This window comes from Anabrus simplex, chromosome 1 (assembly GCF_040414725.1).
Source record: "Anabrus simplex isolate iqAnaSimp1 chromosome 1, ASM4041472v1, whole genome shotgun sequence".
In the NCBI taxonomy this organism is placed as follows: Eukaryota; Metazoa; Arthropoda; class Insecta; order Orthoptera; family Tettigoniidae; genus Anabrus; species Anabrus simplex.
This window is the reverse complement of record NC_090265.1, coordinates 1,446,825,715-1,446,848,377: the sequence shown is the minus strand read 5'-3', so window position 1 is coordinate 1,446,848,377 and position 22,663 is coordinate 1,446,825,715. Positions and strand designations below refer to the sequence as shown.

Genomic DNA, 22,663 nt, shown 5'->3' with positions numbered 1-22,663 from the left:
CAAAGAAACATGCATATAAAAGAAATTGCTGAAAATTGGATATTTCAGAAGAGTGACTGAAGAAAGTCAGAGATGCAGCAAGTAAAATAAACCACTGGGTTAGAAAAGCAAGAAAATAATGTTATTTGTTTTACGTTCCAGTAACAACTTTTATGGTGTCTCCAGAATTTCAGCACGAAAATCTTCAATAGTGTAAGAAAACCAACTTGCAGCAGAGAAATGCTATGAAATTTTGTACATGTCCTACCGTGTACCCACGAAAGTAGAAAGTAGGTCCGGAGTGGCCGGAATGAACAGGCAGAGAAAACACTCAGTAAATTAGTAGAAGAGGAACCAATACAGGGTAGAAAAGAAAAATCAAGATTACAATGATAAAAAAACGAGTAAAAACGAGTAAATTAAGAAAATATCAAGGAAGATGTTCAAAACTGAAATGGAAAATGATGTAGAGATAAACAAAAGATAAAAGGCTAAAATGACAAATGTAAGAGGAGAAAAATGGGTGATCACTAAGAGAATGGTGAAGATAAATGTTTGAAGGATGTTATCAATAGACCCAGTCAGAGGCTGGAAACTGTTCAAAATTGAGATGTATGTATGTATGTCAATAGGTAAAGTAGGGGAAATACAAAGACAGTTTAGATGTACTGAATAAGGGGCAAAATTCCACACGCACCGAAGTAATCTTCTCACCCTTGAATTTTAAATATAAATATGAGGAAATGTAGTTCACATTGGGATTTAAATCATTTTGAGTGGATGAACAGTCTTTTTTTAGTGCTTTTTAAGGCCCTTTATGTTATCTACTGAATACTTCTGATCATCAAAGACTAGAGCTCTTCCTCTTTCTACTAGAATTTAAATTATGAACATAAAACATGGGTTACCTGCCAAGAAAAGTGTAGTGAACGTTTTGTACCTCAAAAGTAATCATAAAAACTGTTAAGAAATTTATACCACTGGACAATGAGAGAGTCGATCCCATTGTTGAAAAGGCTTGAGTCTCCACAGAAGCATATTTGTACCTAGTCACGCAGTCATCCAAATCAAATGAATGTCCATTAATGTCTTTCTTCAGCTTTTCTAAGATGCAAAAATTACATAGGGAGAGATCAGGGCTGTAGGGAGGTTGTTGGAAGTTTCAAATCTAAATCTCTGAAGCGTACTCCTCAAAGTTGGCAATGTAAGGGGCAGGTGATTTCATGAAGAAGGATAATGCCCTTCGATAGCACGCCTAGGCGTTTTTACTTCATGGCACACCTCAGTTTCTGCAACATGTCTTCAACAGTGCTGTGCATTGATAGGGGCCCCATGCTTGAGCTGAAAAAAGACGTTTGTGGACATCGGTCTGCATTGGACATTGCGAGTGGGTACAGACGTGATTCCGTCAACCACCGTGTGAGGTAAGTGTTTTAACAGTTCTGGTGAGGTATGAAATGTTCTATTATACATTTCGGCAGATGACCCATTTTCATTTGACTGCCTCTTAGATGATATGTATGTAGAAAGACAACTTTTGTGTTTATTCTCACTTACATTACATATTTCAGTACTTCACAAATGAAGGACTTAGAGTATAAATTTCAAGTTAAGAACTATACTAGGGGAGCATAGGGTGACCAAACGTCCTCTTCTTTAGACCATTGTCTAGGGTCTGGGTGGATTATTTAAAAAACCTGAAAGGTCCTTTTTTAGTGAACCTGCATATTTTAGGGCAATTAAAGTTTTACTACTTCATTTTTATAAGTATTCATTATGCCACAGCATCATTGATACCGTATCGATATATAGAAATGCGATCATGGATACACATTACATGCAATATGCATACCTTGTATTTTGATAATAGACTATTTACCATTCTGTATATTACATGCTTCTCTCTCGGCAATACTCCGTACAAACAGTGCTATGTTAATGTGCAACAAGTGGCAAGCGAAAGATAATCTGGATTTGAAGGAAGCCTGTTTAAAATGGATGGTGCTGAAAGTAATATTGATTATTATGTTGAAAAATTTACCCTGTATTTGCAAGCTAAGTCCTTTCAAACTGATATGAAATATTTTGATCAGTTCTGCAATTTCAAAAAATTCCTGAATGAGAGTAGTAATGACCCTGAATTTAATAAGTTACCTTGTAATCAGAACTTGGCAATTCACAGAAGTCAGTTGAATGTAATTCCGAGTTATTCAAATCTGCAGAATACATATTTTCTATACCAGGGCACAATGCAAGTGTAGAAAGACTATTTTAATTGATTTCAGCACAATAGACTGATACTAGGAGCCATTTTGAGTACAATCTGTGAAAATCCTCTTAATGGTTCGAATATAAACCAAAGAACTTTACATGTGTATCTTTTTAGAAGTATATGTTAGACACACCAAAACTCCTGAAGGCACCTGAATCTTCAGAAAAGTACCAGCAAGGTGTGCAAATTAGTTTCATTGTTTAAATTTTGTAAGAATTTATTGTAAATATGGAAATGGATAAAAAATATATGTGAAAACTGGAATATGCAAGTCCAAATTCAGACTCAATGGAGGATTTTTGTGTCCACGTTTTTTTTAACATTGTCCTTTTTAAGTAGTTTTGTCCTCCCCTTATCTATTTGCATCTGGTCACCCTAACCAAACTATTCTAAGTAAATACGATAACAGAATGTCTCGGGGACTCATAACTTGTAAAACTTGTAGAGCAGTCTAAGGGCCCTGGCTGAGAATGTCACTGATTCCATTTATCCAATATCCTCTCCAACCCTACGCAACTTCTGCTGGTCAACTCAGTCTCTCTTCCAATAGCAAGTACTCTCTGGCAAGACTTATTTTGTGCTTTTTAAGGCCCTTTATTTTATCTACCCAATAATGCAGATCATGAAAGACTAGAGCTCCTTCCTCATTAAACTTGAATTTAAATTATGAGGGTCTAAAAATTAAGTTATTTTTGACTTGCACCACAGACCAGGACAACATGGGAAAACAGTACGATTAAAAACATGCACTTAAGTACTCACGGAGAAGATTTCACAGATATCATTGGAGAAGGTTCTAACAGGGTCCACATCACGTTCACTGAGAACTTTCATCATGCTGGTGCCGTCAGTTTCCAGCAGCCATTCAGCAATAGCTTTGAATTCACCTGTCTCTGTTACTACAATCCTCTTCTTAGAATCTGTCTGTGGCAAATGCATGTACACCTTGCTAATGGCTTCAATACCCTGCAAATGAGAACAGCATATCAAACTACAGTGATACGCATCACATAATACAAAAGAAAAAGGTATCACAACATAACAACATCCAATTATTTTGCACTAGTGGCACGTATGTCCATTGCTGCATGTACAAATTGAAATGAGATATACAGCAAAATCCAAAACCCTATTAACCCAAATATTGTTACTGAAATGGGCAGTTGTTTCTTTAAAAGTATAATATTTTCCCAGTTTTCAGAGAAAAACTCTCTCTTTGTAAACCTACAGTAGTACTGTGTTTACAGAGGGGAATGGTTGTATGTGTTAACACGCTATGGCTATGGAGCCAAGCTCTGCATTCAGGAGGCGAGTGGGTTCAATCTCCATCTCCACTGTCTGCTGTTCTGAGAATGGTTTTCTGTAGTTTCCCATTTTCACTTCCAGGCAAATGCTGAGATAGTTCCTATTCATAGCCCACAGCTAATTCCTACTACCACCTTACCCAATTTAATTCACCATCATTTATTTCATCTTCATTAGATCCTCAATTGAAGTTTGAGACAGAAAGGGCACACGGCCATAAACATGTGCCATATAAATTTCATCTCACCTCATCCCCAACCCCGCATCAGGAAACAGGACTAAAAGGTATACATACACACATTCACACTTGCCCACTTTCAAAAAGAGAAATCCAGGAGATCCTAACGGAGAAACATTTTAACACGCACATGCGTCACAAAGTCTTGAGACATAGTGAAAAAGGATGGCAAGGGGGGAGATTACAAATAGTACTAATACAAGTCAAATACAGGTTATGTTCACCTCTGAAATTAAATACTTACACAAAGTTACATCTTGATGAGTGCTCATCTGTTTTCACTTAACACTGGGAACAGTTCGCACAGTACACAGTGTTTTTAACCTGCGGGTCACAATATGCTTTCCAGATTTGTTAAACCGGAAGTGATCAAAAGTTCTGTTTTATCCATACCATTCCACTGAGAGACAATGATGAGCTAATCATTGGTGTTGACAATGAACTTGAAGAAAATTATAATGATAAATCAACAGTCTTTTCATCTGCCAGGGGTTACTTCTTAATTACAAAATTCTGTCAAATTCACAATATGCAGGCTATTATCCATCACAGGTTGGAGAGGACAGATGGAGTTGTTTTCTTTGTTTTCTTCAGAAATTCTGGAGGAAAACTACTCGAGTAACATGGACCAGTACTTCTGGTTTTCAAAACAGAAATAGAATCCACAATTTCATTTGACAATGAGGACCTAAACTGATTTTTGTTCTTTTTCACCAAGCTGAACTCACATTCACACACAGCATTGCTGTGTGGTAGAGTCAGAACAGAAAACATTAGCCTGGATATCCTATCATACTTAGGAACACCATCAGCTCCACGATTCATCAAGCAAGCCGATTTGGTGTCATCTGTCAGATTCTCACTCTCAAAAGTAGCACAGTCATCAATCTGAAGAGCTACAAACTGGTTCTGAAGCACATTCATTGCATCCTCAGCCCACTCACTGTCCTTCCTCGGCAGCAATGATGGAAATTTTTCTATAAAGAATTGTACAGGAAAAAACTGGGCCTCTTCAATTTTTGAAACATCTGCAACCTTAGCATGTTTCAGTACTTCATCAATGAGAGGGAACTTACAAATAAATATAGGCCTAATCACATGCTGTGCAGAAGTAACCCCTGGCAGATGAAAAGACTGTTGATATATCATTATCATTAAGTTACTTCACCAAGTTCATTGTCGTAACGCCAATGACTAGCTCATCATTGTCTCTCTGATTCTCAATGGAATGGTATGGAACTTGTAAAAGGGAACTTTTGATCACTTCTGGTTTAACAAATCTGGAAAGCAGCTGCTTTAACAAGTTCGTCACTAGTTCTAGTAGTTTATGAATGTGAGGGGAAGCATTCTGAAAATTGAGATTCTCGAATACAGGAATGACAGCATACACGAAGGCACAGTATGCCTTATTTAAGCCTGATGACAGAACCATAAAAAAGAAATTCTTCATGATTTTAAATAATGTTCTTATTCTTTCGCACAGGGGTGTCAGATTTTGAGGCACATTCAAATGTTTCGGGAGCGACCAATTCTGAAGACTCAGTAACTTTCCTCTTTTCATGGTCACTGGAACTACCAGGCTCGGCTTTCTGGATCATAAATGATTGATGCACACTGAGCATTAACAAGCACCTCATCTTTAAAGAAACCAAGTAGTGGATCCCATTGGTCTAACAGCCTCTGCAGATACCTTCCTAACGATGGCCATCTTGTTCAAACATGTTTCAGTATCTTCGTTTCCTTGTTGTGAAGCTCTTGGAATTTCTTCCTCTTACAACTCTTTTCAAAATAATAGAAGATGCCGACTAATAGTTCATCAACTTTAACAGGCAACTGCTTGCACCTTTCTCAGCAGCCAAGTTAATCAAATGGCATGAGCAAGCCAGTACGAAGACAGATGATTGTGCTTCCCTTAAAACAGCAGCAATTCAATTTTTCTTCCAATCATGACTGGAACCTTGTCGGAAGAGAATGCTACACAATTTTGATTTGGTATTTTGTAACACTAACTGTGAAATTACTAACCAATATTATGTCCCGTTGAACCACCCACCAAGGCTGGGACACATAACACTGAGCTAACTATCTTTTCCTGCTTTGCCACAAAACAGGTGACGACAATAGGGCAACGCTTAGCATTATTATTATTACTGCTCCCATCCATAGCTAAAGAAAATGGGTGGTGTGAATTAAAATGAGCACGCACTCTTTACTCGCGAATTTAGAGCAGACACTCGCAATGAGGTTAATAAAAACTGCCTGTCTGTAGCAGTCACTCACAGCAGACCTCTGGCCTTGAGCACACACTCCAGTCTTTCGAGTAGCAGAATGGGCGCTCCAGATTTCGGATGAATAAAAGTAAAGCAGGCACTCTTTCCAGTAAGCGCCTGCTCATATTTCCTTGAGCTAATTCAGTAGGTGATTCCAAATAATAGTGTCAAGTTCAGTAGCATGGCAGAGGTTATGGTGGTGGTTAATTAGAAAATTATATTAAACTTCGCAGATAATCATCTCAACTTAATTAGAGAGAGTTATACATGTCCAGTAAGGAGCATGCTGAAGAGCCTCTGTGGCTCAGGCGGCAGCGCGCCGGCCTTTCACCTTTGGGTTCCGTGGTTCAAATCTCTGTCACTCCAGGTGAGATTTGTGCTGGACAAAGCGGCGGCAGGACAGGTTTTTCTCCGAGTACTCTGGTTTTACCTTTCATCTTTCATCCCATCAACACTCTCCAATACGTTTCATTTCATCCGTCAGTCATTTCTTTTCTCGTTGTTTTACGTCGCACCGACACAAATAGGTCTTATGGCGACACCGCCAGTCATTAATCATGGCCCCAAAGGAGTGCGACAGGCTTCGGCAGCCGGCACGACTCCTATCCTCGCTGCTAGATGGGGGCTTCATTAATTCCATTCGTGACCCAGTCAGATGACTGAAAACAGCCTGTGGATTTTCATGGAACATGCTGAATGGTTAACGGAGCATTTCCTTGTGCACTCCAAAGAAACAAGAGGTGGTGCACTAACAAAGAAAACATGTAAATCTTCTTGCATTATGTTGGTGACCCTGGGTTTCAGAATGGAGTTGGTGAAGACATCTCGGGGCACTGTGTCAAAAACATTTTCACAGGTTTTGACATGAACAGAAATGAAAACAGATTATTAGATAAAATTTCAACAAATTTTGCTTAGATGCAGGAAGCATGGGTAAGTGGCAAGAACCTTTCAGCTTCCCTTACACTGTCGGAACTGTAGACTGTACTCATGTACGAATTCAGAACCCACATGTTCATGGGAATAACTACATTTACAGGAAAGGCGTCTCTTGCATTAATGTACAGGCCACTTGCAATGCAAAGGAAGAATTCAACCAGTGTAGATGTATCACGGCCTGACTGTCTGAGTCCCGAATTTGGAGGAACTCTGATATTTACAGAGTTATGACGCCTCTGTTGGAAGTCAAAGGGATGACAACTTCTGCAGATCTTATCACTTGCTTTATGTCGCACCGACACAGATAGATCTTATGGCGACAATGGGATAGGAATGGCGTAGGAGTGGAAAGGAAGCGGCCGTGGCCTTAATTAAGGTACAACCCCAGCATTTGCTCTAGTGTGCAAATGGGAAACTACGGAGAACCATCTTTGGGGCTTCCGACAGTGGGGATCGAACCCACTACCTCCCGGATGCAAGCTCACAGCTGCGCGCCCTTAACCACACAGCCAAATTGCTCAGTCTTGCAGATGTGGCTCCTTAAAAATTACATTCAGTTGTCAATATATTGTTGTCATCATAATTAACTTTTGTTATTTAGGTTATATCATTCTCCTCAATTTATTGTCGTAATATTCAGGCTGTGATTTCCTACCTTTCAGATGGCCGATGGTAGAGTTATTCTTCCCCTGCATCAGATTCATCAGCCGTTTCTCCCATTATTTTAATGATATGCATATGTTTCCCATACGGTTTAATTCTAGTTCATATTTCAGTCTTGTTTTCATGTTTTGTAAATTTTTACCAACAGTTGTTGGATTTAGCAAGTAGTTCACACTGAACTGCATTTATTGCACTTGTTTCTTGTGCTTCTTATCCGGTAACTGTGACTTTGAAAACAGAATTGTATGTTCCTATAAAATGGAGACATAAGCGGACTGGAATTCCACACTGTCATCTGCCATGTTAAGCATTGAACTATCCGGAAGTCATCGAAGTGTTACATACATGTCATGTGCACGACCTTGTTCAGTGACACTGAGTAGTTGCTCCAGACAATCGAGTTTATGTTGTGCTTCCACTCTACATTCTTATTCACTGCAAATGCGGAGTGGAAGCTCAGCGGCAGGGAGACACTCAGGCACTCAACAGGCACACACTCACTCACTTAGACTCATTTTTATTCACACAACCCAATGGTTCGTGTTGCATGTAACCAACAAGTTCACTTCTTGAATCCATAGCCATTTCTTTCAAAATGTGTGGGGTTTTCGTACAACCACAGCCATTTTTTTTTTTTTTTTTTTTTTTTATTTCTGAACCAGGAAACATTTTCCTAAACAGAGCACCAGCATGATCGGGATCAGCTAATGGGATATTATGTTCAATTAAAAATGAAATGATCAAGCATTCCACTCTTACTACATCAAGGTCGGCTCCAGAAGAGGTAATAAACGAGTTAATTTTCTAACTAGCATCCTTAAATTTTGTATGGGAAACGTGTTTAACAGATTTAATGTGATTTACTAATTCTGTTCTTCCTCCGTGAGAAACGTTTATATCACACGAGCACATGGAACAGAACGCGAATATTTCGCCTTTCCGTGATCGTATTAAAACAAGGATTTTCAGCAGAATATGCCTCCCTAAAAGATTGATGATAGTGTTTCTTAGTTGAACGCATTACGAACACCACGAGTTTCAGAACTACCACCAATGTTACTCGCACCCACACACAAACAAAGCCTTGCAGCCGCTATGAAGCACGACGCAGTTACTAAATTCGTTATATATAAATTCATAGCCTGCTACTTTTAACTGATTTATTTTCTTCAAAATCACAGCCTGCTACTTGTTTGGGAACATCTCAGCAAATGAAGTAGCAGTTGAGGTTGAACAGGTGACAAAAGTACTGCGATAATCGATAAATTTACCGATCGAATTTCAAACACTCGTATTACCAGCTACTCAACAAGTATAATTAAAGAACCACCTAATCGATACTTTACTTTTTGCGTTGGGCAAAATTAAGACATGTTCTGTGAGTGATAATGTAAGTGATAAGACGACTTCTTGGATTCAACAACTACAGTAAAAGTCCGTTATAGCGAGAATTCAGAAACAGCGAAAAACAAATCCGATTTGACCGCAGAAAGCAAAAACAAGCGCGGATATTCAAAATCCGTACAATAACGTTGTTCATCCATACAACCGTTAAACACACTCAAAACCCAAACATTTTATGGAAAAACTGGAATACTTGGCAGGTATGCACATTACATAAATACAGTAGTGAGAATCAAAATCTGTGTACAGTGATCCCATTGTGTTGCTTATTTTTGAAGAACCCTGGTGTGCATATTGATGTTTCTTCTTCATACATTTTACAAACTGATTCTTTAGTACGATAATTTAAATACAGTCAACCGAAACAATGATTTCAATATCAAATACCTTCTGACACCAAAAATATGAACTCCTCTCTTTATTTTGGTTAACAGAAGTTTTACTGAGTTACTAAGAAAATGAACAACGCAATATAAAAATTTTAATGAACGGTTAATCAGATCCGTAACCTACTCATTATAATAGAATTTGAAGAAGGCCAACTGATGGGATGGATGAAACATTTATGATGACAATTGCAGTAAGCTATGCATGAATTCAGTTTTCTAAAAATATTAAAAGTCTGTACTGCAATGAAATGTTCACATTGGCAAATGAAGGCAATTTTTTTCATAAGCAGAATTATGGTTATCTTGATATATTACAATGTATCTTGTTCTTCCGAACTAAAATCATGAAAGCATTAAGTAAGTGTATTACATTAAATGTCAACAGGTGTTTTATTTCTCCGTTTTTGGAGAACCAATGGGGAGGGGGGTACCACATCGGGAAAACTGTTGACAATGTGACTGGCCACACAAGAGTTCCGCACGCTACATTCCTTCCGTTCACTATGTTAGCTGCGTTGCGGAGTGTGTGATTCTCAGCTATATTCAGAAAACGACGCACTGGATGGGCATGCACACTGGACTATACAGCTGTCGGGTATCATTGCGCACCTATTTCTCGTCACTCATTTTCCACTCTACTGACAACTCATGTTCTCTCTCATTCAGCACAGTATTTGCTTATTTAAAAATTACTCTAGAGCAACTAATTGAAGTAAGGAAGTATCCATGCTTGCTGAAGAAAACACTAGAAGAATACCGCATATGCAGGAAAATATTGGGGCAAGATTTCTAGAGAATTGGATAAACCACGTAATTTTCACACATTGTCACTTCATGTAGACCATACAAATTATCCGAACATATTTCCACCAATTCTCATCAAAGAGTATCATTCAAAATGAACTTTCATGTTCTAATTACAAGGTTGCACAGTTGTTACAAAATATTAGAGAACTGTAAAGTGGAGAAATATCAGACAATGAGGTTATTTCGGGCAAGAACACTGCTTTACATATATCAAATCGACAGTGCCATATCCCAGCAGCTAATTCTTCAGTGCTGTTTTCTTCCTACCTTTTAAACATTAGCCCACAGTTTTTAACATGCACTGTTGCCTTCCGCACGTCGTAGTTTTGTATAGCAGTGTTACAAATATCGTCATCTAGGATTTTAAGATATATACCGCCATTTGGAATTTTGTCTTCATGCTTAAACGGTTTCAGAGGAATGAGCATTTTTGTTTTCGGGTCTTAAACCTCATTTAACACCATTAGGGTTAATCCTTTTTAATAATAATGTTAATGGTTTTATGTCCTATTAACTACTTTTACGATTTTGGAGACGCTGTGGTGCCGGAATTTAGCCCCATGGGAGTTCTTTTACGTGCCAGTAAATCTACCGACATGAGGCTGACATATTTGAGCATCTCCAAATACCACCGGACTAAGCCAGCATAGAACCTGCCATGTTGGGGTGAGAATGCCAGCGTTTCAGCCATTTGAGCCACTCGGCCCAGTTAATCTTTCTTCACACCAGGTACCTAAATTAAGGTCACTATCATTTCCTTCCCGATTCTAGCCTTTCCCTATCCCATAGTCGCCAATAAGAGCCACCTGTGCCGTGCGACGTAAAACAAATCAGGAAAGGAAAAAGAACACCAACTTCTGTTATTTAGCTTGCGCCACAACTCAGGGAAGTCCGCTAGAGCACTCTGAACCTCGGGACTTGCACATTCCCCATTTCAGACCTAATTTCATTCATTCCTCTTACTTTATGAAAATGGAGTTTATTTACCATCCTTTCTACTTCCTCAAGCATAATTTCACCAACAACAGTGTCCTCCTCCCCATGAGTTTGGCTGAACGCATCATCACTGGGAAGATTTCGTTTTACGTTGAGAAGATTTTCAAAATATTCCTTCCACCTGTCCAGATTCCCTGGGATCTATTTTGAGTTCATCTGATTTGCCGAAAACACTATAGATTTCCTTTCTCCCTTCCTTTCTAAGATACTTCATTACTGTCCAGGAAAGTTTTGCTGATGCTTGACCTGGCCTTTCCAAGTTGTCACCAAAATCTTCCCAAGACGACTTCATGGATTCAACAACTACAGTAAAAGTCTGTTATAGCGAGAATTCACAACAGCGAAAAACGTACTCGCTATAGCGGATAGTCGTTATATCCGATTTTTGTATAAAAGTCGGAAAACACCCCATACACATTAAAATCGGTATGAAATGGCGATCAGTTTGTTCAAAACATGCGTTTCCACGGATGATATCCACACTACAGCTTACTTGTTTGTTATTTTTCGAAATTCGATGCTACATGAAAGTGTATGTTAATTTCATTCTGAAAAAATTACAGTACCGTACTTCTCGGAATCCATGACGAACCCCACTTTTTCCTACAAAAAATTTTAGTCATGCTCAAAAAGTGCTTTGTAAAATCATATAAATGCCTTTGTTGTACAGTACGCATTTTTGACTATTTTTAGATGCCGAACATTGGCTTTCGTTATACCGATTTTTTTGCGGCTGCACAGGTATTCTTTATTCCGCGGGTTTAATGACCATTTACTTAAAATTGGCATCATAATACCGAAGAGAACCCGTTGAAAATTTGCCGGCAATACCTATTTCATATATCTCTACAATACGGCGATCCGCCAGGAAAATATTCTTGCTGTCTATAAAACTGTTACGTTACTTTTAATCAGCGTCAGATATAACCGGCTACTGCTACACGCACGTCTCGCTTGCCGGGTTCGGCCAACTTCAGCAGCTAGTGATGTATAGGCCTAATAGCGGACGCTGAAAGTCAACGAACGAGTTTATTGCTGCACGGTATGGCCATTCGACCCTTGCGTTTTTCGTGCACATGCCTCACAATTTCATTTTCAACTTCTTTAAAGTGTCCTTGTTGCGGACCACTGAATGCCCTTTTTGTTCAGTACACTTTTTTTGGCTATCGTTGTCTTCACGCTGACGCCAAATATTGGCTTTACTTAGGCCATATTTTCTTGCGGCTGCACAATTATTCTACATTTCCGAGTGTTTATTTATTATTTACATATTTTACGCCCACATTGGAGCACTGAAATCAATACATTTGAGTTAATTTATTCTTCTTCTTCTCCCAGAACTTTTTCATCCTCTCCGACCTGGAAGCCCTTTGTGTGTCCGATATAGTATATTGTTTCCGTTCAACTGCTTTTAGTTTGAGACTTATGCTTTTGTTCTTCAAAATCCTCTTCTCTTTTCTGTCTTTGATTTGTTGCCGAGTTATACCCAATTCTTCCAAATCGTCCTGAACTTCTTTGAACCAATTATTATTGATTTTATTCTTCAAAAAGTAATCGAATAGTTGTTTCAATATCCTGGTGTCTGCTAATCTTGATATGTGACAGAAAAAGGAAATTCTTCTTTTACGCATTGTAGATATTATTGATTCACATTCACGATAGACAATGTTGTTAGGCAACAATCTCCACTGTCCATCAACTTGGTGTTTTTTATTAATAATTGTTCTAAGAATTCTTCTCTCAGTTTTCTGTAATTTGTCTGTTGTAGATTTTACATTTAATTTGAATAAAGTTTCACTAGCATAGGTTGCCTCTGGTTTAACTATGGAATTATAGTGTTTCAGCTTAGCGTTTATCGAAAGAGATTTTTTTTAATAGGTTGGCCAGGTAAGTCTTTGTGCTTGTTTAAATTTAGTTGTTCTGTGTTCTATTGCTTCTTTTTCATTTGTGTTCCATGTTATTATTTCCCCAAGATATTTGAATTTCTGAACAATTTTAATCTCTTTATTACTGTTCAGCTGAATAACTGGTAAATCAACTTTAAAAGTTGGCATCATTTCTGTTTTTTCAAATGAAATTTGTAATCCCATTTTTTTAGCTATAATTTCTAGTTGTTTAATAACAATTAACTTAAAATTGGTATCATAATATGGTATTGACTAGAACCCATTGAAAATTTGCCAGCAACACCTGTTCCACGTATTTTTACGACTATCAAAACGAAAATGTTCCTGCTGTCTATAAAACTTAATTTTACTAAGAGTCAGGTATATTAGACGCGTTATAACTCTGCCACTGAGTAGCCGAGGCCTTTCTAAGAATTCGAAGGTTCGCATGTTTTGATGCCATTCTGCAGATTTGAGAAACGTTTTTGTAGAGGCTAGTAGAATGTGATTCTCTCCTCACTATTTCCTGAGATCCAGTGACGTTACACACAGGCACCGTACAACCGGCTGTCACGGCTAGCGATGTACAATAAAGATGCAGTCGTTTATTGTCAACGAATTTTGTGCGTGCATGCGCGTGCGGGGGTGAAAAGAAGTGGCGTGGTTGCCACGGTAGTTGCCAGTGGTATTCATTCCTGTTAGGCCGTGAATGGAAGACAACCCTTGATTTTTTTGCATGAGATTCTGAAGGGGAAAACATCGTTTTGGATTCGAAGAAATATAGTATCACTCCAGAGTTTCCTTCTTTAAATGGTGTAACCTAACCTAACCGTATATGAGTCGTGAAAACATATTTGAAACGCTTGTAGAGCCGATTTATACTCGCTAAAAATTTGCATGTGAATAGTCTTTCCAAAATTTAGCTACACGCGAGAAAATATGAACTATCCTCTGAAATCAGTGATGTAGGCCTACACTGCCATATCTGGAGGTATCACATTTTTAATTAATTTCAGTACATAACATTAAAATTAAGAGATCGTTTACTTCAGCCGTTATTTTTAATGAGCTGACAACTGCTGTCGGCCACGTTATTTACGCATTTATTACGAAAACTCATCCCTCTTTCATTTCAAATTTTCTTTAGAGAACAGCAGTCGTTGGGTACCGTATTACTAATCTACTCCAACATCGCCTTCGAATGTCGATGAGAGAGCTCGCAAATGCACAAATGAGAAAACTATACCATACCAAAGATGATCGATCGCATTTTGTGGCAAACGTTTCAGTTTCCTTATTCAAACAGTGTCACCTATCCTAACTTAACCTTACTATACATATGATGAAAACATACTTAAGCTCCAGTAGAGAAATGATAACCTTTTCGTACATGATAATAACCTTTCCGTAATTTAACCAGACGCGAGAAAATATAAACTAACCTCTGAAATCAATTACGCACTCTGCCATATCTCGAGGTGTATCCCATTTTTACTTGATTGCAGTATTTATCATTAAAATTAAGCGATCGTTTAGTCAGCCTTCATTTTTAACGAGTTTAGAACTGTTATCGGACACGTTATTTATGCACGTATTATGAAAATATGTTCTCTTTCAATTCGAATTTTCTTTACAGAACAGCAGTCGACGGGTATTACTAATCGACTCCGACATCGCCTTCGAATGTTGAGGAGAAAACTCGCTAGTGGACATAGCGAAGATAATCGATTGCATGCAACATAATCGCGGGGGAGGGCCATAAATATCGATAACAAAAAAATCTTGTGTGCTTAATCGCTCGTATTAATGGATGCGTCAATGATACGGCTCTCGCTGTAACCGAAGGATAATACACAGTTTAATATAGGAATTTTAAAGGGACAGAAAAAAGTTGTTGGTATAACAGGGTTCTCGTTATATGCCGTACTCGCTATATCGGACTTCTACTGTATTTGTTTTGCTGGGTTTTTTTTTCATCTACATACAATTCCCTGACTGTCTCCCTCCTTTGCAATCATTTCTGATATGCCTTTTTAAGTTTACAAGCTGCTCATTCCACCGAAGATGTTCGCTTTTCTCCATCTTTACACATAGCTGTTCCTAGGCATCCCTTGCTGTTTCTACTACACCATCCCTGAATGCCCCCATTCTCTTTCTACATCCTAAAATGCTCATTTGTCCATTGTTTGGAACTTTTCACTAATCTCATGCATGTACCTATGTCTAATTTTCTTGTCCTAGAGATTTTCTGCAGTATTCGTTAACACACAGATTTCACTTTCTCTATTCTACGCCTAGAAATATTTGGTTCACTACAGATCAGATAGTGATACGTATCATTGAGAAATCCCCAGAAAACCTGCATATTCCTAACAGATTTCCTGAAATCAAAGTTGGTAAACATACAGTCTATAATGGATTTAGTCCCCTTACCCTTCCATTTGTAGTGGTGAATAACTGTATGATTGAAGAATGTATTCGTAATAGCTAATCTCATACTAGCACAGAAGTCACACCTTCACATGGTGAATACACTGAGGCGATTCTTGTCCTCATTCCTCCAACTGCCAAATCTACTCACATCATTCCCTCATTTACGTGCTGAACAGAAACTATGCTGCGTGCAATAGTACAGTAGAACAATATTTTGGTCAATAGTAGTAACAAATTCAACTGTAGTTGTGACTGCTTACAAGTGTCACAATTTATGTTTTTTCTTAATCAATCACTGTGTACAGCGTTTCTACCATTTTATTTGGAAACGTAACATTATGCTTTTTTTTTTAACCATGTACCAACCTGTAATGTCATATCTGAGAGCATATTGGCTTCAATGCACCTCAAAAACATATCATCCTCCATCTTATCAACTGTCTCCTCTTCATCTTGGAATTTGTTGTCGTCACTATTCATTATACGGATGCGAAGAACCAATTTTTCTGCATTGTCATCATTGAAAATGCAATTCAGATCATCACCAAATCCAGCATTGATCTTTTCAGCAATCTGCTCCATAGTTAACTTTTTATCTGTAAATTAACAGTTTCAAAGCAGTTGTAAGTAGGTTGCATACATAATATAAATTAATAGTAATATGGAAAGGGGAGAGCGAAAAGGTACAAGCAATTTCAGAATCAAATAATATTCGGGAAACTTAATCGTCCAAAAATTATCATTGTTTAGCCCCAGTGCGGCAGGGTTTATCAGTTGGATACCGCACCTTCCCAAGACACTGGCCGGTTAGCATACCAGTAGCAACACCACTGCAAGCTATACATATAAGCACAATGCAGTACCAACGTACTAGGGGCAAATTGCATCTCCACTTGCTATATGTGCCCTCCTGGGCTAGCATGACCAAAACTATGGCTTCCGATTGAGATAGCTAAATAATATTCAGGCCAGTGTCTTGGGAAGGTGTGGTATACACTGATGAGTCCATGCTGCACTGGGGCGAAACACTGGTAATTTTTGAAGATTGAGTTTCCGGAATATTATTTAGCTATCTCAATCGGAAGCCATATTTTTTGTCAATTTCACCACCAGTTTAAAACTCTAGTTTACAATAATGACTGTAGCCCAGGTCCTAAACCATATATTGATTAGAATTCAACTCTGTTGGAAACATATTAGCACCTAGGAACACAATGTTAAATCTGCTCTCCAAAATATTATTTCAAGATGATCACAGAATACTACATTTAAAACACTCACTTTACTATAGGAGATGTAACTATGGTATTACCATCATGGCACAATCAAAATTCCACCATTCAAAATCATGTGCAACAGCTCATATTCCATGTCTGCATTTCCATCTACTCCTTGATCACATCTGATAACTAGTATTTTAAATCTTTGAGAAGAATAGGGGTATGGCTAATGAGGTATTAGGACACGTTTACTGAGCTGTTGTAAAAATATGAAAACTTGCCAGCGCTGCTAGGAGTCGTATAGCAAAAAGTGACTGCCCAACAAAACTTACCACTCTCATTCTGGGTTTATCATGATTTAGCTTTCCTTCTACCTGTTCTTTTCTTGAATTTACTTGGCTTTCTTGTGATCTTATACTTTCTGTACTGACACTAAAGCTCTCTCAGAAGGACCTACCACTGATTTGAATTTATGCACACACCCTGATGGGAAGGAAAAATGACCATGTTTGGGACTGACAAGAAATCCAAATAAAAGAGCAAGGAATGATAAGGACAGTGTGAAAATACGGATTTTTTTTTCCTCAAGTACTACTGCTCCCATTGCTCTCATTGGCCAATCAGTGAGCTCACCCTTTCGAGCATTTTTATCCTCTTTTTTTAGTTTCCTTTCATTCTATCTATTAAAAAAATGTTCATTTGCGTGTCTCTTCAAGCAATACTTTATTTCCATAATTTTATTTTCAGCTTTAAAAAAGGTATCTATAATGTGCCTGCATTATATAGATATATACATAATCTATCTGTATTAAAAAAAAAACGTGTCTCTCCTGAGGCAAGCCTGTCCACAGCTGTTGCAGCTGTCCCTCCAGATCCTGCAGATTGGTACTGGGACGAAGTTCCCTTCCAATGTCATCCCACACATGTTCAATGCTGGAGAGGTCCAGGGACCTTGCTGGCCATGGGAGGACCTCAACGTGCTCTAGAAAGTCCATATACACACGTGCTGTGTACGGACATGCATTATCTTGTTAGAACACTGTCCCAGGGTCCTGTGCCATAAGTAGAGCCCTGCACAGATGCGGATATCCACTGATTTATCCGTGAATTTAGTGTCTTGGCAGATACAAACTGTATGGCAGTGCAGATAATTTTACTGATAATTCCTAAATAATGACGTTTATTGATTTTTACTCAGGTATACTCATTTTTGCTTGCGGTTAGGCAAGCCATTACATTGGCATGAAAGAATAGGGATATATATATAGAGCCTTGGGACCATAAAACCGTAAATCTGACCTAAGCCTAACTGGCTCATGCCCGCAATTAATGGAAGGAAGAAACACGGGTCAATAGTCGGTAGTTGTCGCAAGAGAAAATCCCTCATAAACCTGTGATTGTGGGGAGTATAGTGCCAGGTATCAGGCCTATTGTATTATGTTAACAGATCTATACATTTCAATACCTTGGGTGTAATATACTGTAATTAAATATTTACAATATCCACGGATAACCATTTTGCGGATGCGGATAACCATTCACAGATGTGAATGAAGGAAGTGCGGATATTATTTTGTATATCTGCGCAAGGCTCTAGCCATAAGGGATAGGACGTGCAGACGCAAAATATGTCTGACGTATCACAGTGCCGTCAAAGTGTGTCAAAGCACTATTAGAGGTGACATGAACGCATATCCTATGGCTCCCCTCACCATGATGCCAGGGATTATGCCTGTCTCTCTTTCCACAATATGGGCAGGATCTGCCCTCGACACTGCCAAACCCACACACGATGGTCATCAGAGGTTACAGAGAAGCAGGACTCATCACTGAACATGAGGTGATGCCAGTCGTACACAGTCCATGCCTCCCAGGCAAAGCACAACTCCAAACGCGTGCGTTTGTGTTCTGGTGTCAATGGCAACCAACGTATGGGGCGGTAGAACCCCAATCTGGTGGATGCGAGTCACTGAGACACTGTGCAGGAACTCACAAGGTGTGGTAGAGTCTCCAGTACATGTTCACGGATGGCGGGTGCCGAAGTTATGGAATCCCACAATGCTTGGCACACCATACGGCGGTCCTCCCTCAGAGTGGTGTTTCCAAGTCGACCCAAACCCGCACAACGTGATCGGGTGCCCTCATGTATCCATTGAGTCAAACATCGAGCAACCGTGACATCTGAATGGCCCACATGCCTGGCAATTGCACGATACGGCCAACCAGTCTCATGCAGTCCCATAATGCAGAGTCTGTCAAATGTTATCAATTGGTTGATAGGCTGTCTAATGTACCTGCTAGGCATCGCGGGTGCTTTGTACTGTGTGTAGTCCTCTTTGCAAGTCTTTCTTAACTGCGACTCACAGCAGTTGACTGGTAACAACAGGACGGTGATATCACGAATGCACTCTGGTGGGTATTCTACATATTACAGATCCTTGTAAATTTAATCATTTACTCACACATCAATAGTATGCATGTATACCGAAACAGGACAATATTGGACCACTCCGGAGTTCTTACCTTTTCTCTGCCAGGAAGTGTATATGAACAATATCAAAACTCTCAGGAACAGAATCAAACAACAGATCCATAACAAGAAATTTAAATATTTCCAACATTTAGGTAATAACAAATAGTGGAATCACTTTGAGAGAACTCTAACAATTCATTAATTAATCTCCACGTAACAAAGTTATTAGATATTGGTGAACCCAATGAGCATCACAAGTGACCCGAAATCCCTCATGATGAGCTAACCATATTGCTAGCAAGTCTTAAAAACAGAACAAGAATCAGTGCAAAATTCCATCGTTTGCTAAAATAAAAGCCACTGGATTGCCCAACATTCTAATTTTGCTACATCTCAAGACTTTTTGAAGTAATTTAGCATCTGGATTAAAATTTTCAGACACATTTGAGTTTATCTAAAGCTTCGACACTGCCATGTTCGAACATAACCTGCAATTTCTAACACATAGGTAGGCCTAAGATAAATTCTTGATTATAGCTTATATCTTATATGGTACATGACTGGGTGACATTTTAATGAAGAATTAAGGAATACTGCCTTTTGTGAGTGAAATATACAATGTGTAGGCTATAATTTGTTTTCTTTTTCTCTTTGTTAATGCTTTCTGTCACCAAATTCATTAACAATTCTCTCTCTTGGAAAGTCTTGTTAGACATAATTTACGCAAATAGAATCAAGAACTTGTTTACATTTTGATAACGGCGACAGCACATAGTATTTTGGGTTCTGTGCGTCAGTATGAAAAATTTGTGGCTCAAACTCATATTGAAACGAAAACTTACTTTTGGCAAACTAAGATGATAAATTCTGTGGTAAATATGGATGTGAGCATTATCAGAGATAATGACATCCAAGTTTTGGAAATTTGAGATAACACCAAAAGTAACTGATGATTGTGAATACAGGCCTAAGCGTGATTTTGTCCTGCATGTATCTGTGTAAATACAATGTATGTTACAAGTGTTATTTTTTAATATCCACCTATTCAATACAAAGGGATCTGGTAAATTAAGAAATAAATCTTATCATAAAAAGTTACAAGGGGCATGTTTCGCCCATATTAAGGGCATCATCAGCCTCAAACTCAAACCTGTAAGGTGAATAATCAGGATCTTGATTGTTCTTACAAATCGTAAAAAAAAAAAATCTCAATGTACGTGTTTGTCTAACATAAAATGATTAGAATGTCCTTGGTTAAAATTTATGTATCAAGCTGTATGTCACAAGTTCACATTACACTTTCCCCAGCGCGAGTGAATGTGCCCAAAACTTGTTTAGGGTAGAGCAGTAAACAGCTCAGTCTTTATAATGAAATAGAAATGTGTTTCCTTTTTGTTATTCAGAGCTCTTATGTCCACTGCAGACCCATAGCTTCAGCTGCCTTTATCATCGCCAATGCAATTTCATCTATTCCAGCAGTTTTTCCATTCTTCATCTTTCTTACTCCTAATTCAATTTCATTCCTTGCAATTTCTTTGTCCATTTCTTCATCAACTAATTGCCTTTCCTGCTGGTCCGTTGAATGACTGTCATTAGTTCTCATGTTCAGCAACTTTCGAAAATACTCTCTCCATCTATTTCTTATTTCTTCTGGCTTTGTTAATATTATGCCACCTTCATCCTTCATAAATCTAGTGTTTGCTTGATCTCTCTTTTTGTTTCTTAAGATACCATACAATAATTTCTTGCTGCCGTGCATATCATCTCTCAAATTCTGTGTGCGTAAGGCCCAGCTTTTCCTCTTTTCTTCCTTCACTACTTTCTTGGCCAAATTCCTTGCCTCTACATATTTTCTTCTACTTCAGCCTATCATTCCACCAATGTGTCTCTTTGTCCTTCACATTTCTGGATGTTCTACCACGTACTTTTTCTGCACATCCAACCAATGCTTTCTTAAATCCTTTCCATTCATCTTCAATATTCCCCATCTCCGTCCTAGGTACCAAGGGCATTATTTCCCTGGAGAGGTGGAGGGAATATTTTGAACATCTCAACGTAAAAGGAAATCTTCCTGGTCGTGTTGCGAACAGCCAAGCTCATGGGGAGGAGAAAAATAATGATGGTGAAATTACACTTGAGGAAGTGGAAAGGATGGTAAATAAACTCCATTGTCAAAAAGCAGCAGGAATAGATGAAATTAGACCTGAAATGGTGAAGTATAGTGGGAAGGCAGGGATGAAATGGCTTCATAGAGTAGTAAGATTAGCATGGAGTGTTGGTAAGGTCCCTTCAGATTGGACAAAAGCAGTAACTGCACCTATCTGCAAGCAAGGGAACAGGAAAGATTGCAACACCTATCGAGGTATCTCACTGATTAGTATACCAGGCAAAGTATTCACTGGCACCTTGGAAGGGAGGGTGCAATCAGTAGTTGAGAGAAAGTTGGATGAAAACCTGTGTGGTTTCAGACCACAGAGGGGCTGTCAGGATCAGATTTACAGTATGCGCCAGGTAACTGAAAAACTCATATAGAGAAATAGGCAGTTGTGTTCATGTTTCGTAGATCTAGAGAAAGCATATGACAGGGTACCAAGGGAAAAGATTTTCGCCATACTGGGGGACTACGGAAATAAAGGTAGAAATAAAGGTAAAGGGGGACTATGGAAATAAAGGTAGATTATTAAAATTAATCAAACACATTTATGTTGACAATTGGGCTTCAGTGAGAATTGATGGTAAAATGAGTCCTTGGTTCAGGGTACTTACAGGGGTTAGACAAGGCTGTAATCTTTCACCTTTGCTGTTCGTAGTTTACATGGATCATCTGCTGAAAGGTATAAAATGGCAGGGAGGGATTCAGTTAGGTGGAAATGAAGTAAGCAGTCTGGCCTATGCTGACGACTTGGTCTTGATGGCAGATTGTGCCGAAACCCTGCAGTCTAATATCTTGGAACTTGAAAATAGGTGGAATGAATATGGTATGAAAATTAGCCTCTCAAAGACTAAATTGATGTCAGTAGGTAAGAAATTCAACAGAATTGAATGTCAGATTGGTGATACAAAGCTAGAACAGGTCGATAATTTCAAGTATTTAGGTGGTGTGTTCTCCCAGGATGGTAATATAGTAAGTGAGATTGAATCAAGGTGTAGTAAAGCTAATGCAGTGAGGTCGCAGTTGCGATCAGCAGTATTCTGTAAGAAGGAAGTCAGCTCCCAGGCGAAACTATCTTTATATCGGTCTGTTTTCAGACCAACTTTGCTTTACGGGAGCGAAAGCTGGGTGGACTCAGGATATGTTATTCATAAGGTAGAAGTAACAGACATGAAAGTAGCGAGAATGATTGCTGGTAAAACAGGTGGGAACAAGGACAGGAGGGTACTTCGAATGC

General features: G+C 38.6%; 1 protein-coding gene across 1 annotated transcript in view; it reads right to left on the bottom strand.

Moving 5' to 3' along the window:
- Positions 1 to 22,663, bottom strand: part of Polr2A (RNA polymerase II subunit RpII215) — a 364,959-nt gene that overhangs the window by 64,720 nt on the left and 277,576 nt on the right. The window contains exons 21-22 of the mRNA XM_067137935.2: positions 15,948 to 16,177; positions 3,014 to 3,217 (exon numbers count right to left, since the gene is read on the bottom strand). Of these exons, the coding sequence (XP_066994036.1) occupies positions 3,014 to 3,217; positions 15,948 to 16,177 (434 nt within the window). The remainder of the gene's footprint in view (positions 1 to 3,013; positions 3,218 to 15,947; positions 16,178 to 22,663) is intronic.